The sequence below is a fragment of the Podarcis bocagei genome (genome assembly GCF_964188305.1).
Source record: "Podarcis bocagei genome assembly, chromosome: 5".
NCBI classification, from domain to species: domain Eukaryota; kingdom Metazoa; phylum Chordata; class Lepidosauria; order Squamata; family Lacertidae; genus Podarcis; species Podarcis bocagei.
The window spans coordinates 6,284,404-6,297,641 of NC_138129.1; the positions used below are offsets into that span (position 1 = coordinate 6,284,404).

General features: G+C 44.2%; 1 protein-coding gene across 5 annotated transcripts in view; it reads left to right on the forward strand.

The window, feature by feature from the left end:
* Positions 1 to 13,238, forward strand: part of RTEL1 (regulator of telomere elongation helicase 1) — an 82,825-nt gene that overhangs the window by 33,260 nt on the left and 36,327 nt on the right. For all 5 annotated transcript variants that reach the window (XM_081196014.1, XM_081196013.1, XM_081196016.1 and 2 more), the window contains 5 exons: positions 2,546 to 2,659; positions 4,093 to 4,133; positions 4,649 to 4,734; positions 5,700 to 5,777; positions 10,818 to 10,895. In XM_081196014.1, the coding sequence (XP_081052140.1) occupies positions 2,546 to 2,659; positions 4,093 to 4,133; positions 4,649 to 4,734; positions 5,700 to 5,777; positions 10,818 to 10,895 (397 nt within the window). The remainder of the gene's footprint in view (positions 1 to 2,545; positions 2,660 to 4,092; positions 4,134 to 4,648; positions 4,735 to 5,699; positions 5,778 to 10,817; positions 10,896 to 13,238) is intronic.

Here is a 13,238-nt window from a genome sequence, read left to right on the forward strand (position 1 = left end):
CAGCAGGCAGCGTTGGAAGACCCAAGTGCTTCCAGCCATGAATTCTCCCCATGTGGAATCTCTCTTGGCCACCAGGCTTGGGGTTAGAAGAGCAAAGGAGGCTGCATGAGGATTTGGCAGCCAGCAGGCCCCTCACTTCACAGGCCAGCACCCTTTCCCCCACCTCTAAGTTGAAGCAGCAGCCATATTCACTAGAGTCTTCAACTGCTGGATCAGAACCCTCTGTCAAGCCCCAGCCTGATCTAAGGCAGGTCACAACAGCAGCATTGCTGCCATAAAGTACACGGTAAAGAAATGGGTCCCCAAATGCATGTTTAAGTTAAACTTGGGTCCCGTCTCTGAAAAAGTGTGGCGACTATGGTTCTCAGAGAGTTAGGCTGCAATGTTTTCTCTGGTCACCAGAGGCCATCAAAGGACACGATAAGTTTAGTACAGGGGTAGACAGCCTAAGGCCTGGGGGCCGGATGCGGCCCAATCGCCTTCTCAATCCGGCCCGCGGACGGTCCAGGAATCGGCGTGGTTTTACATGAGTAGAATGTGTGCTTTTATTTAAAATGCGTCTCTGGGTTATTTGTGGGGCATAGGAATGCGTCATTCCCCCCCCCCCAAAAAAAAAAAATAGTGCAGCCCACCACATGGTCTGAGGGACGGTAGACCGGCCCACGGCTGAAAAAGGTTGCTGACCCCTGGTTTAGTGCCTTCTCTTCTATTTCAGCTAATAGGGGAACTTTCCTTTCTAAATGGCAGCAGAGCCCAGTAGGCTTATCACAGCTTTACATTTCCTCTTCAAGTGGCTTTGCTGAGTTTTCTTCATTCTTTTGTCTTTCCTGTTATAATCTCTCAGATTTTAGAGCTTCATCACAGACCGAAAGGAAAGAAAGGAAGGGAAACTGGAGAGAGGTTGTTGTACTAATAATCAAAGTCACATGATCCCTGGGGAAATCAGAACATAAAACTCCTCATACAAGTTCATTATACAAGTTCATTATACCAGCCTAGAAGGTCTATGCATGGTAAATGACCTAATGTTCCTTTCTGGCTTCACTGCTGTGATCCCAGAACACTGAAGGTAGAATGCACACGTAGAGATATCTGTCATATAACTTTTAAAAGAAACTGCAGATCGCTAAGAGCATCATTCTCTCTTTAAATTTTTTTTTTTTAAAAAATTGATTTTCCAATATTTTTCCAAAAACAGCCTCATTATAACAGCGGAATCGGGGGCCGTCACGGCAGCCAGAGTGCTCTGTACACCCAGTGCCTTTCCCTGCCCTTGCATTCCGTGGGGAAACTGAGTGCCAGACCGCCAGGCACTTTGGATGGGAGCCTGGTTCCTCTTCCAACCAAAGAGGAATGCAGATAATGGAATTCCCCCATCAATTTCTGATTAACTCCATCTGTCTCTCTCCCACCGTGTTGGGAGAGACTCTGATCCTGGAAGCTGGAAGCCCAGAGCATCATTCTCTGAATAGGAAAATTGATTGTCAAGTGTGAAGCCTGTGTGCTTGGAGATAGGATTAAGTTGGTGTCCTCCTACCATGGGTAGAATTCCTTGAGCAACCAAGATGGTTCCTCACTGCTGCAAGGAATAAGAGTTAACGTGCATCTATTTAATGTAGTGCAAATTGCTCCAATGTACCGTATTTTTCGCTCTATAACACACACCAGACCATAACACGCACATAGTTTTTAGAGGAGGAAAACAAGAAAAAAAAATTCTAAATGAAACAGTGGATGTATGATTTTTGTGGTTCATGCTGTGGCCACAGACATGTGATCTGATGGTGAATTTGGGGTGACCCAGTGCAAAACTCCTGAGGATCCATGTGGATCCGTGCTTTGTAACCACGTTTTAAGTGGGGAGGGAAGGAAAAGCACTCAAGGGACAAGGAGCACGCGTGGGGTGTGTGGAGAAAGGATGCTGCTAATAATGCAGAAGAGGGGTATAAGAGGAGAAGGCTCCTCTCCTCTCCCGCTTTGCTCCTTTAAAGAAAGCAGGCTCTGCTTCTCTCCCACCTCCCCAGCTTAACGAGCTGAAAAACTTTGCTGCTATTTAGCGAGCTGAGTGGGGAGGAGAGAGGGACAGAGAGCCTGCTTGCTTTAAAGGAGCCAACTGGACAGGAGCCGCTTACACTCATGGAAGCGGCTCCTCTCCTCTCCTGCTTTGCTCCTTTAAAGCAAGCAGGCTCTCTGTCCCTCTCTCCTCCTCACTCAGCGGCTCTTCTCCTGCTTTGCTGTTTCAAAGCGAGCCACGGAGGAGGGAAGGAAGGGGAACCATGGATCCTCTGCTTACGACTGCAGCAGATCCCCCCGCCATCCGTAGGCACTCGCTCCATAACACGCACAGACATTTCCCCTTACTTTCTAGGAGGAAAAAAGTGAGTGTTATGGAGCAAAAAATACGGTAAGTTACCAATTGCCTACAAATGGTTGACATCCTAACTGGCATCATATGATGGTCCTGTCGCTCAGGTTTAAGCTAATCTATAAAGTTTATAGAACTGACAGGTTGGTGAAGTCTGACTGTCTTTTTGTTTTCCTTTAGTCCCTTCCCAGTTTGTTTGGAAAACCCACACGTTATCGATAAACACCAGATATGGGTGGGGATAATCCCTAAAGGACCTGATGGTGGTTTGCTGAGTTCCACCTATGAAAAAAGGTAATAGGGTTCCTTCCTTCCAGTTTAATAATCTTGTTGCAGACTTCGGTACTGCATCAATTTACTGCACATGCGCTCGACACAAATTCTCTGCAGAAAAATCGTATTTGTGGGAATACAGAGCCCAAATTCATACATAACAAAAAGCTTTATGAGACTGTGTTATAGTGACACTTGAATTTGACCCCTCCCTCTCTTCACTCCTTCACCTGCAAAGAAAAAACAGTTAATATTTTAATTTTCTGTTGTGGAACAAACCCCAGCTTTCTGTTACTCTAAAATACATTTTTTTTAGGTCCAGCAACTAGACCTGTGCAAGGTGTTCCAAGTGTGATTGCACCAGATTTGTACAATGGCATAATGATATTGGGAGTTTTTGTTTCATTCCCTTTCCTAATAACCCCTAATATGGGATTCACATTTTTCACAGCTGCAACACACTGGGTCAATATTTTCATCAAGATACCCACAATGAGCCCAATATATCTTTTCTGCAGCAGTCACCTCTAATTCAGAGAGGAAGGTGTGGGAGGCAAACACAAAAGAGCCAGAAAGTAGAGGAAACTTGTGAGAAGTTTCTGTTTCAGAGTTAGAACTTCACCATATGACTCACTGTGGCCAGAGATAAGAGTCCACTCCACGTAGGACAATAAGCATGATTTCTAAGGAAGGCTAAACTAGGCACTGCACTCATTTCAACCCCACCTACCCCTTTTTGTTAGTTTAATGACCATGGGAGGCATGGGGGTGGGCAGGGAAGGCAAGCCCCCTTCCTCAAACAAGGATATTCCTTCTCCCTGTTTGCTGGACTTCCATTAACATATCCTGTTAATTTTTTTCAGTGATCTTAGCACGCTCACCTAGAAATATACAGTGGTGCCCCGCAAGACGAATGCCTCGCAAGACGAAAAACTCGCTAGACGAAAGGGTTTTTCGGTTTTGCGTTGCTTCGCTAGACGAATTTCCCTATGGGCTTGCTTTGCAAGACGAAAACATCTTGTGCTTCTTTTTTAAAGCCGCTTGAAGAGGCGCAGTTGCGACGGACCGTGCTTCGCAAGACGAAAAACATCGCAAGACGAAAAGACTCGCGGAACGAATTCTTTTCGTCTTGCGAGGCACCACTGTACTTTGCCTCTTCTGTCCCCCACTCATTGCTCTCTACTGTTGACACTGTTAATGACTCAGCTACTTAAACTTTTATAACTTCTGTAGATGATTCTTTGGATCATATGACTAGATACATTCTAATAAATTACAGGGACCTGTTTTTTCAGTGAATCAGTCAATAGGGGAAAGAAGAGAGTGATAGTCATGTCTTAAGGGTGACAAACGGTTCATTGTATTCCTTTGGTGATGACTGTGGGGGCACCAGGCATTCTTTACTTTCCAACATGTAGAAGCTGGGTGCTGACGGATAGTTGTTGTTTTTGCAGATTTTCATCAGAGTGTCTGTCATCTCTTGGGAGAACAATAGGTAAGATCGAGAAGACCTTCTGCTCCAACATGACTGAAATCCACACAGATTTAAATCAACACTGTGCACTTAGCCAAGCAATGCAGCTGCTACACCATGGGTAGGCAACCTAAGGCCTGGGGGCCGGATCCGGCCCAATCACCTTCTCAATCCAGCCCGCGGAACGGTCCGGGAATCAGCGTGTTTTTACATGAGTAGAATGTTGCTTTTATTCAAAATGCGTCTCTGGTTTATTTGTGGGGCATAGGAATTCATTCAATTTTTTTTGGTCAAAATATAGTCCGGCCCCCCACAAGGTCTGAGGGACAGTGGACCGGCCCCCTGCTGAAAAAGTTTGTTGGTCTCCCACCAACTGAGGCATTAAAAACTGTTGGGGGGTGGAAATGTGTCCTTGACTCCCCCCTTGAAGAGCTGCTGCCAATCAAATAAAATGCAAATAAATTTTTTAATTAAAAATAATAATACTGAAATCAGGGTGAACTTGGTCTTAATATTTGTTTGTTTTGTTTTGGCAGGTAATCTTGTTCGAATCACACCACATGGGCTGCTTGTTTTCTTCCCTTCATATCCTGTCATGGATAAAAGCCTGGAATATTGGAGAGTAGGTTAACATGGCCTTTTCTGTCCTATAAAGCGACATTAAGCAATATGCATTGTTCACGCTGCTAGTCATTAACGAGAACCTATACAAACAATATTGGTGTTTGAGTTGAGTGGATTTGTGCACAGTTTTGACAGATGGTAAGGAAATAATAAGATTGCTCCACACAGTCTTCAGCTCAGTCCTCATTAACTGCTGTCACTGCATTGTTGCCAAAAAGGAGTTGAATGGTGACATGGCTTAAAGCTGTAACTATTGGCAGCCTGAGCATTTTCCCCATCTGATCTAAAGCGATACGATCAGATTCTATACAATGAGGAGTTAGGCAAAGTAACTTGTTCACCAGAGGGCATAAAACACAATTGAGATGGCATTACCTTACAGGTTCCAACAGCTATCGCCTCTCTTTCATGTTCTGGCTTGATTCAAATTAGTGCAATAGTTTTACCGTATTTTTTGCACCATAACACTCACTTTTTTCCTCCTAAAAAGTAAGGGGAAATGTCTGTGCGTGTTATGGAGGGAATGCCTACAGGTGGCATGCCTACGGATTTTCCTCCTCTAAAAACTACGTGCGTGTTATGGTCGGGTGCGTGTTATAGAGCGAAAAATACGGTAATTTAAAACTTTCTAGCTTGTGGCATTGGAATAAAGCAAGAGACTATATTTCTTGTTTACTTTAGGAAACCTTGAATTTCAAAAATACTCACATGTTGGAAACATGCCCCAGGGTTCTTGCTTGCTCATCCAAAGAATCAGAGCTTGTTGTCTGGTACTAACAGGCATGAAACCTTTGTCCGGTTTTGGTGTGGAGGCGGGGTGTGTGTGTGTGTGTCTTAGGTGACTGCACACCTGCTTTTATTCCATCTATCAAGCAGGCAGGAAAATCCCACACCTTGTTTGAAGTAGTTGATTCACTTGCTTGACTCACTTGTACTAGTCCCTCTCTTTCTGTTTTCTCACAGGAGCATGATTTAGCTGGAAGAATTGAAGCAGTTAAACCAATGTTTGTGGAACCAAGAAACAAAGGAACCTTCACAGAGGTTGGCAAGACTTTACACTGTTATGCTGCGTAGTAACTTGGTTCCTGGCTGCTTAGTCAGACTGCTACTGAGCATCCTTGAGCCTGGTCCCAGGGAAAAGAGAATCTGGTTGTTAGTGGTGTCCGATATACAGCTTGAGATTGTTGTTGTTTAGTCGTTTAGTCGTATCTGACTCTTCGTGACCCCCTGGACCAGAGCACGCCAGGCACTCCTGTTCCACTGCCTCCCGCAGTTTGGTCAAACTCATGCTGGTAGCTTCGAGAACACTGTCCAGCCATCTCGTCCTCTGTCGTCCCCTTCTCCTTGCACACTCCATCTTTCCCAACATCAGGGTCTTTTCCAGGGAGTCTTCTCTTCTCATGAGGTGGCCAAAGTCTTGGAGCCTCAGCTTCACGATCTGTCCTTCCAGTGAGCACTCAGGGCTGATTTCCTTCAGAATGGATAGGCTTGATCTTCTTGCAGTCCATGGGACTCTCAAGAGTTTTCTCCAGCACCATAATTCAAAAGCATCAATTCTTTGGCGATCAGCTTTCTTTATGGTCCAGCTCTCACTTCCATACATCACTACTGGGAAAATCATAGCTTTAACTATACGGACCTTTGTTGGCAAGGTGATGTCTCTGCTTTTTAAGATGCTGTCTAGGTTTGTCATTGCTTTTCTCCCAAGAATCAGGCATCTTTTAATTTCGTGACTGCTGTCACGAAGTTAGGTGGGCTAACAGGAATAGTGGCAGTTTCCTCCTAGCAGTTTTATTGGTTTTATCTTGCTCACATAGCACCCCATGCACCAGAAGGTATCTGTTTTTTCTATTAGTGTTTTCCTGAAGCTTGAGCCTTAATCGAAATCCTGACATTTGGGTTATACGCAGTAGTGGTTGGTAGAGCAGAGTTGCTTGCCTGACTTCCCAGTCCCAAGCATCACTGCCTGTTACCGAAAGGGAGATGGGGAGAGACAAGGCGTCAGGACGCTTGCCACAGGGTGCCGCAGCAGTGTAACCAATCAGATGCTTCACCCGTGATGCCAAGTTCCACCCCTTACCTTCCTCTTCCCCTTTTCAGTAATTGATAGTGATACTCAAGATTTGGAAACCAGGTGAGCAGTGCCACTGTGCCAGATATATGACAGATCACAAGTACACATTCATCACTTTGGCCGTGAAACACCATATAACTCTAAATAAAAATGTACGATGAACAGCAGGTTAACATTAAAAAAATCATTCAGAAAGTTCAAGTGAGTTAAAAGCAAATTGGACATTGGACATATTTTTGACTCCTGGCAATTTTAGATTTTAGATCCTTGCTTCCTTTAGTTTTTTATAGACTTTTAATTCTTTTAAGTTTTTCAAATAGTTTTTTTGTATTTTAAATAACTGTAACCCCCCCCCTTTTAGGCTGGCCTATGATCGTAATAAAGATTAGATTTGTTTTGACTCCTGGCAGAAGCACTTTGGAAACAGTGCAATGTTTTGAATAATCTGCTAAAAATCTCTGGAACTTTATTGCATAGAACAGCCCTCGCACACACACCCTCTTAATGAATTCCCATGTATCACACCTCTTGGGCAAAACCTTTTTACAGGAAATTTTTTTTCCCCCTGAAAAAGCAGCGTGTGCCCTGCAGATAGGGCTTCCTTCCTTCATCATTGCTTTTTCTTCTTGGTGGGACTGCACGTTCAACTCTTCTTATCAAACAGTCATGCTTGAATTCCACTGAAAACAAAGTGCAGTGCTGGTTTTTTAAAATAACTTTGTTTATGAACTTTCATTTAAAAATCTCAGATCGATCCATAAGTAAACCCACCATTCTCCTAACCTTGAAATTTCTCTGCCAGGTTATCCTAATTTTCCAAACATTTATGTGCATATAAAATGCTACATATTTCCTGTTTGTCTTGTCTTGAACATAATTTGCAGGAAGATAAGGAACGGGAATGCTGAAGGTTCTTTGTGTTGTGTTCCATGGAAGCTGCTGTCTCACATGGCCTGATAGGAGATTTGCAGGTTTCTCGTAATGAAGGGTGGCTCATTCATGGAAGTAAACATCTGCCCGATTGAGCAAAGTTAGCAAGATACTGGGATCCTTGATTCTGTATATTTCAGTGGAAGTTGGAAAGCTGTTACGCTCCAGGGGATGGGGCCACAATCACAGGAGCTGTAAGCCTCTATGTAATGACAGGACTGCAGATACAGTATGTTCCAAGGAAATCAGGAATCAGTCGAAGGCCAAACATGATTCAAAGACAAAGCCAGGCAACAGTCTAAGCTCACAGGGTGTCCAGGCAAGGTACAGTGCAGCAAGGCAGAGTGATTAGATCTGGGACCCAGATGTTTCCAGCAAGTGGAAGGCTCAAGAGGGAGGCCTCCTAAACCAGATGGTAGCCACAGCTGCTAGCTGTGATGGAGTAGCATGGATTCCTTACTCACAAGAAGCCCCCTTACGAGTAGAGTGACAACTTTGGGTCCATAGATGCATAATGTGCCATTCCTCTTCAGCCCAGAACTGAAAGCTTTCGGTGCCGGCACTCTTGAAAACAGGGAACGGCGAGGAGCCTGCTCCACCTCCTCCTCTGGCAGTTTTATTTGTTTTATTTATTTCAGAACATTTATATACCACTTGACTGTAATAAAACCCCAGAGCAGTTTACAAAAAGAATAAAGCAATAAAACTACCTGCTAAAAACCCAGTTAAAAAGACTTAGTTTAAAACCCAGTTTAGAACGTTCAAAAGATAATTAAAACCAGCAATAAACCAAAAGCAGATTAAAACACATGATAGCCTCTACATGTCTTGTTAGGTTTGCTTAAACAATAATGTTTTTAAAGGTAAAGGGGACCCCTGACCATTAGGTCCAGTCGTGGCCGACTCTGGGGTTGCAGTGCTCATCTCGCTTTATTAACCAAGGGATCCGGTGTACAGCTTCCGGGTCATGTGGCCAGCATGACTAAGCCGCTTCTGGCGAACCAGAGCAGCGCATGGAAACGCCGTTTACCTTCCCGCTGAAGCGGTACCTATTTATCTACTTGCACTTTGATGTGCTTTCGAACAGCTAGGTGGGCAGGAGCAGGGACCGAGCAACGGGAGATCACCCCGTCGTGGGGATTCGACCCGCCGACCTTCCGATCGACAAGTCCTAGGCTCTGTGGTTTAACCCACAGCGCCACCCATGTCCCAAGAATGTTTTTAGCGGGTGCCAAAAAAAGTATTATTTATTTACTTACTTACTTACTTACCTACCACCCTATACCTGGAGGTCTCAGGGCGGGACAGTGAAGGCACCTGGCCGGTGTCAATAGGCAGGGAGTTCCAAAGTGTAGGTGCTACGTGGGGTAATGCAATCACAAAGGTTTATGGGTCCCAAGCTCTGAAAGGTGTTATACAGTGGTACCTCAGGTTACATACGCTTCAGGTTACAGACTCCGCTAACCCAGAAATAGTGCTTCAGGTTAAGAACAGAAATCATGCTCCGGCGGCGTGGCAGCAGCAGGAGGCCCCATTAGCTAAAGTGGTGCTTCAGGTTAAGAACAGTTTCAGGTTAAGAACGGACCTCTGGAACTAATTAACTACTTAACCAGAGGTACCACTGTATACAGATAGCAGCAGGTTTAAATTGGCGCAGTAGCAGATCTGCAGTCAGTGCAGGTCTCTGAGCAGAGGTGTCATATGCTGACGGGTTGTTTTTTTTTTTAAGAATAATTTTTTATTAACCGACCAATCACATCAAATCAAACCAAATTACATAAATTCCAAATTACACAGCCAAATTTAAATTTTTGTTGGGGGTACCCATATTTCAAGTTCCGAAGGGATCCAATCAACTTCTTGCTTCTTACTGCTGTTTTAATGTCCACAAATCTAACCTTATGATGTTCACAGTACTATCCAGTCCTTTCTTATTATTTTTCCACATCTCTTGTTGTTATTTTCATGTATTTTTCCTTTCTCTTTGTGACCTCTGATAGTCTCCGCAAGCTGGTTAGAACAGTTTGTAATCCTGCGTGGATATTATTTTTTTTATCCAGTAGCCGTATCCAGACGTTTTCCATATAACATCACTTCCATACATCAAAACAGTCTTAGCGTCATTAATCTTCACCAATCTGCCTCCTTTCTCAAAACCTCTGAGGAGATTCACTAGGAATGCAGTCTGAAAACAAACCTGTTCTTCCTCCTGGCTATAAATCCTTTGGCAAGATGGCGACTCCGAATTAATTGCTGCGCCATTCCCAAAAGCTCTTATTGCTTCTCGGTCTCCATAAAGCATACATTTGGTTAAAGTTTTATCTCCACACAGACCTTAATCATCCTGCTTGGGTCAGTTCCACCGACGGTTCTAATGAGGAGGGGTTCTTGTAAATCACATAGAAGGAAAGTAAAAAAGGTCCGTCCCCCCCATTCAGCCCCGTTGTCAACATACCCCGCCTTTGGTGTATCTTCATCATAAAATATTCCCGTTTCTCCAGCCCGTCGTCTTCTTTCGCAGAGGTCACTTAAATTAGCAGACTTCACTCCCCTTCTTCACTTGAAATATGTGCATTTGCTTCTTTTGTAATTAATTATTCCAAATTGCTGCAACTAGTGCGCGATCAGAGACAGCGTCCAGGAGAGCCGATGTCCACACGGGGGCATTCTGCCTAGGGCCCTCACCCCCTTCTTTCGAATAAGGGGGTGATTTATGGGCACAGCAGGCAAATGCAGTGTTCCCCATTCCCTTTGGCCAACAAGGGAGGCTGCCTACTCCCATAACAGCCTCTTAATTACCCCGTGTGGGTCGGAGAGATGGTATTGTCGGCCATCTTCTAAAGCGCCCCCTAGTGGCCTCCCCCCGGGTTTTAGTCCTGTCAGCAGTTGTGCTGCAGCATCCATCATCAGAAGGACCCATCAAAGGGATCCCAAGCATTGGATTCAGGGGACTGTGCCTGCTCCTCAAGGTCCTGTGGAGTGTCTTGAGAACTCTGTGTCTGGTACCAAGCCAGATCTAGGCACGCCACAAGTTTGTCCTTAAATTTTCATTTACATTTTTTTTCTCTCTCTCCTAGGTCATAAATGCCTATTATGAGAAGATTGTCTGCCCCAAGTCTAATGGTGCTGTTTTCTTGGCTGTGTGCCGGGGGAAGGTATGTGTAACAGATTGCAGAAGTCTGAAAGTTAGATTCTCTGCAGAAGCCAACTTGTGCAGAGCAATAGTGGGAATTTATTTATTTAAGAATCATAAGAACTGGGGAAGAGTCGCATTCAGATCCCCACTCAGCTATGAAGCTCACTGGGAACTTTATGCTTGAAATCTCTTGGCCTAACCTCTTTTACAGGGTTGTTGTAAGGATAATAGAAACCAATTAACAGAATCTGAGCAGTTGTGTTGTTGTTGTTGTTTAATCGTTTAGTCGTGTCGGACTCTTCGTGACCCCCTGGACCAGAGCACGCCAGGCACTCCTGTCTTCCACTGCCTCCCGCAGTTTGGTCAGGCTCATGTTTGTAGCTTCAAGAACACTGTCCCACCATCTCATCCTCTGTCGTCCCCTTCTCCTTGTGCCCTCCATCTTTCCCAACATCAGGGTCTTTTCCAGGGAGTCTTCTCTTCTCATGAGGTGGCCAAAGTATTGGAGCCTCAACTTCACGATCTGTCCTTCCAGTGAGCACTCAGGGCTGATTTCCTTCAGAATGGATACGTTTGATGTTCTGCAGTTGTGTTAAATAGTGGAAATATACTGCAACATTTTGTTGCAGTCCTGCTTCTGTGAGTTGTTATTATTAGTTACATTTTTATACCAACTCTTTTCCAGTTCGCTGAGGGTGGTGTATACGGTTCTCACCTGGTCATTTTTATCTCTGCAACTGCCTTATGAGACAGTTTCGGCTGAGAGAGATTGATCGAGAGGGTCACCAGTGAGCGTCATTACTAAGTGAGGATTTGAATCCCTGCATTTCCTGTGCTAGCTGGATGCTCTAACCACTGCACCACACTGCTTCTGAAGTTCCATTACACGCATGGAAATAATATAAGATTTGTTGGCTGTTACTATACCATTTCCTCACTAGTTTTCATCAGTAAGATGGGGAAATTTTAACTCATTTCCTACTATCTGTTTTTGTCTTTCACAACCCTACCTCCAACAAAGTTTCTACTTTCATAGGAACTTTAACACACCAGATTGTGTGTCAAATACCCCATGCATGGGCGCCATGAAGCTTGTTTGTGTGGTGTTGCTGGACTGTGGCAACTTCTAGTCTGCATTTCCTCTGGGCCATGAGCTTGTTCAGCTGTCTTGTGTGAACTAAGATAATGTCCTGCAGCGCTTCCCAGCTGATGTGTCTTCTAAGGAAAGATTGGTAGGAGTGGGCCTTTCAAGGAAGCTATTCCGTCATTCCATATCTTTCTGCTGAGAAACTCGTGATAAGCTTCCAAGAAACCTCAGGATATCCTGGAACTATTTGAAAATGATGTAACTAGCACAAGCTTAACTTTTGAAGCAGCAGCATTGAAGTCAAGATAAAAATAAATGAAGCATGTTATCAGCATGCTTTGAGACAAAGACAAATAATAAAGCTGGCTTCCTGTATTTACGGTTGGGGTTTTTGTTTTTGTTTTGTCTTTTGCTTCTTATGGAAAGTGAAACTGAAAATGTTAGGCATATTTCTTGACCACTGTAATACTCAGGTTACATTACAGACCTTATTTGGCATCCAGCGGGAACTTCCCGGTGACAAAGCTCTACACAGAAGAACAGTGACTTGTTACCTTTTCCTTTTTTATTTGTGTATCTATTCATTCATTCCTTCATTTACCATATATGATCTTTTTTTAAAAAATCATATTTTTTCCCCCAACAGTGGATCTAAGCTGCAAGATAAAACATAAACATGTACTTAAGCTACAACATATTGCAGTTTAAAAGGTCTAGATAAATAAAATGCTGTTGGTGAAAATAAAAGATGTTGTGAGGGAAACTTCTCTGGAAAGGGTGTTCCATAAATAGGGTGCTATAGCTTCAAAATGCCAGTGTTTTATTGCCACCCTCCTTACTTTACCTGGAACTTAGTGTGTGTTCTGGTCCAGCCTTGGAGGCCTCTCTCCACATCCCAGGAGGCCACTGACTTGATCATGTGATGCCTTCATGGAGTGCTGCTTGCAGAATTTTTGAACTTCTTGAATGGGCTACTAAGAGCCAACTAGTGTGTTCAAAGCATAAATGAGATTCTAACTCAGTGCTTCCTAATCAGCAGCTTACTTTCATCGCTCCTACATTGCACTAGAGGGATGTGGGTGGCGCTGTGGTCTAAGCCACAGAGCCTAGGACTTGCCGATCAGAAGGTCAGCAGTTCAAATACCTGCGACGGGCGAGCTCCCGTTGCTCGGTCCCTGCTCCTGCCAACCTAGCAGTTCAAAAACACTTCAAAGTGCAAGTAGATAAATAGGTACCTCTCCGGCGGGAAGGTAACGGCGTTTCCGTGCGCTGCTC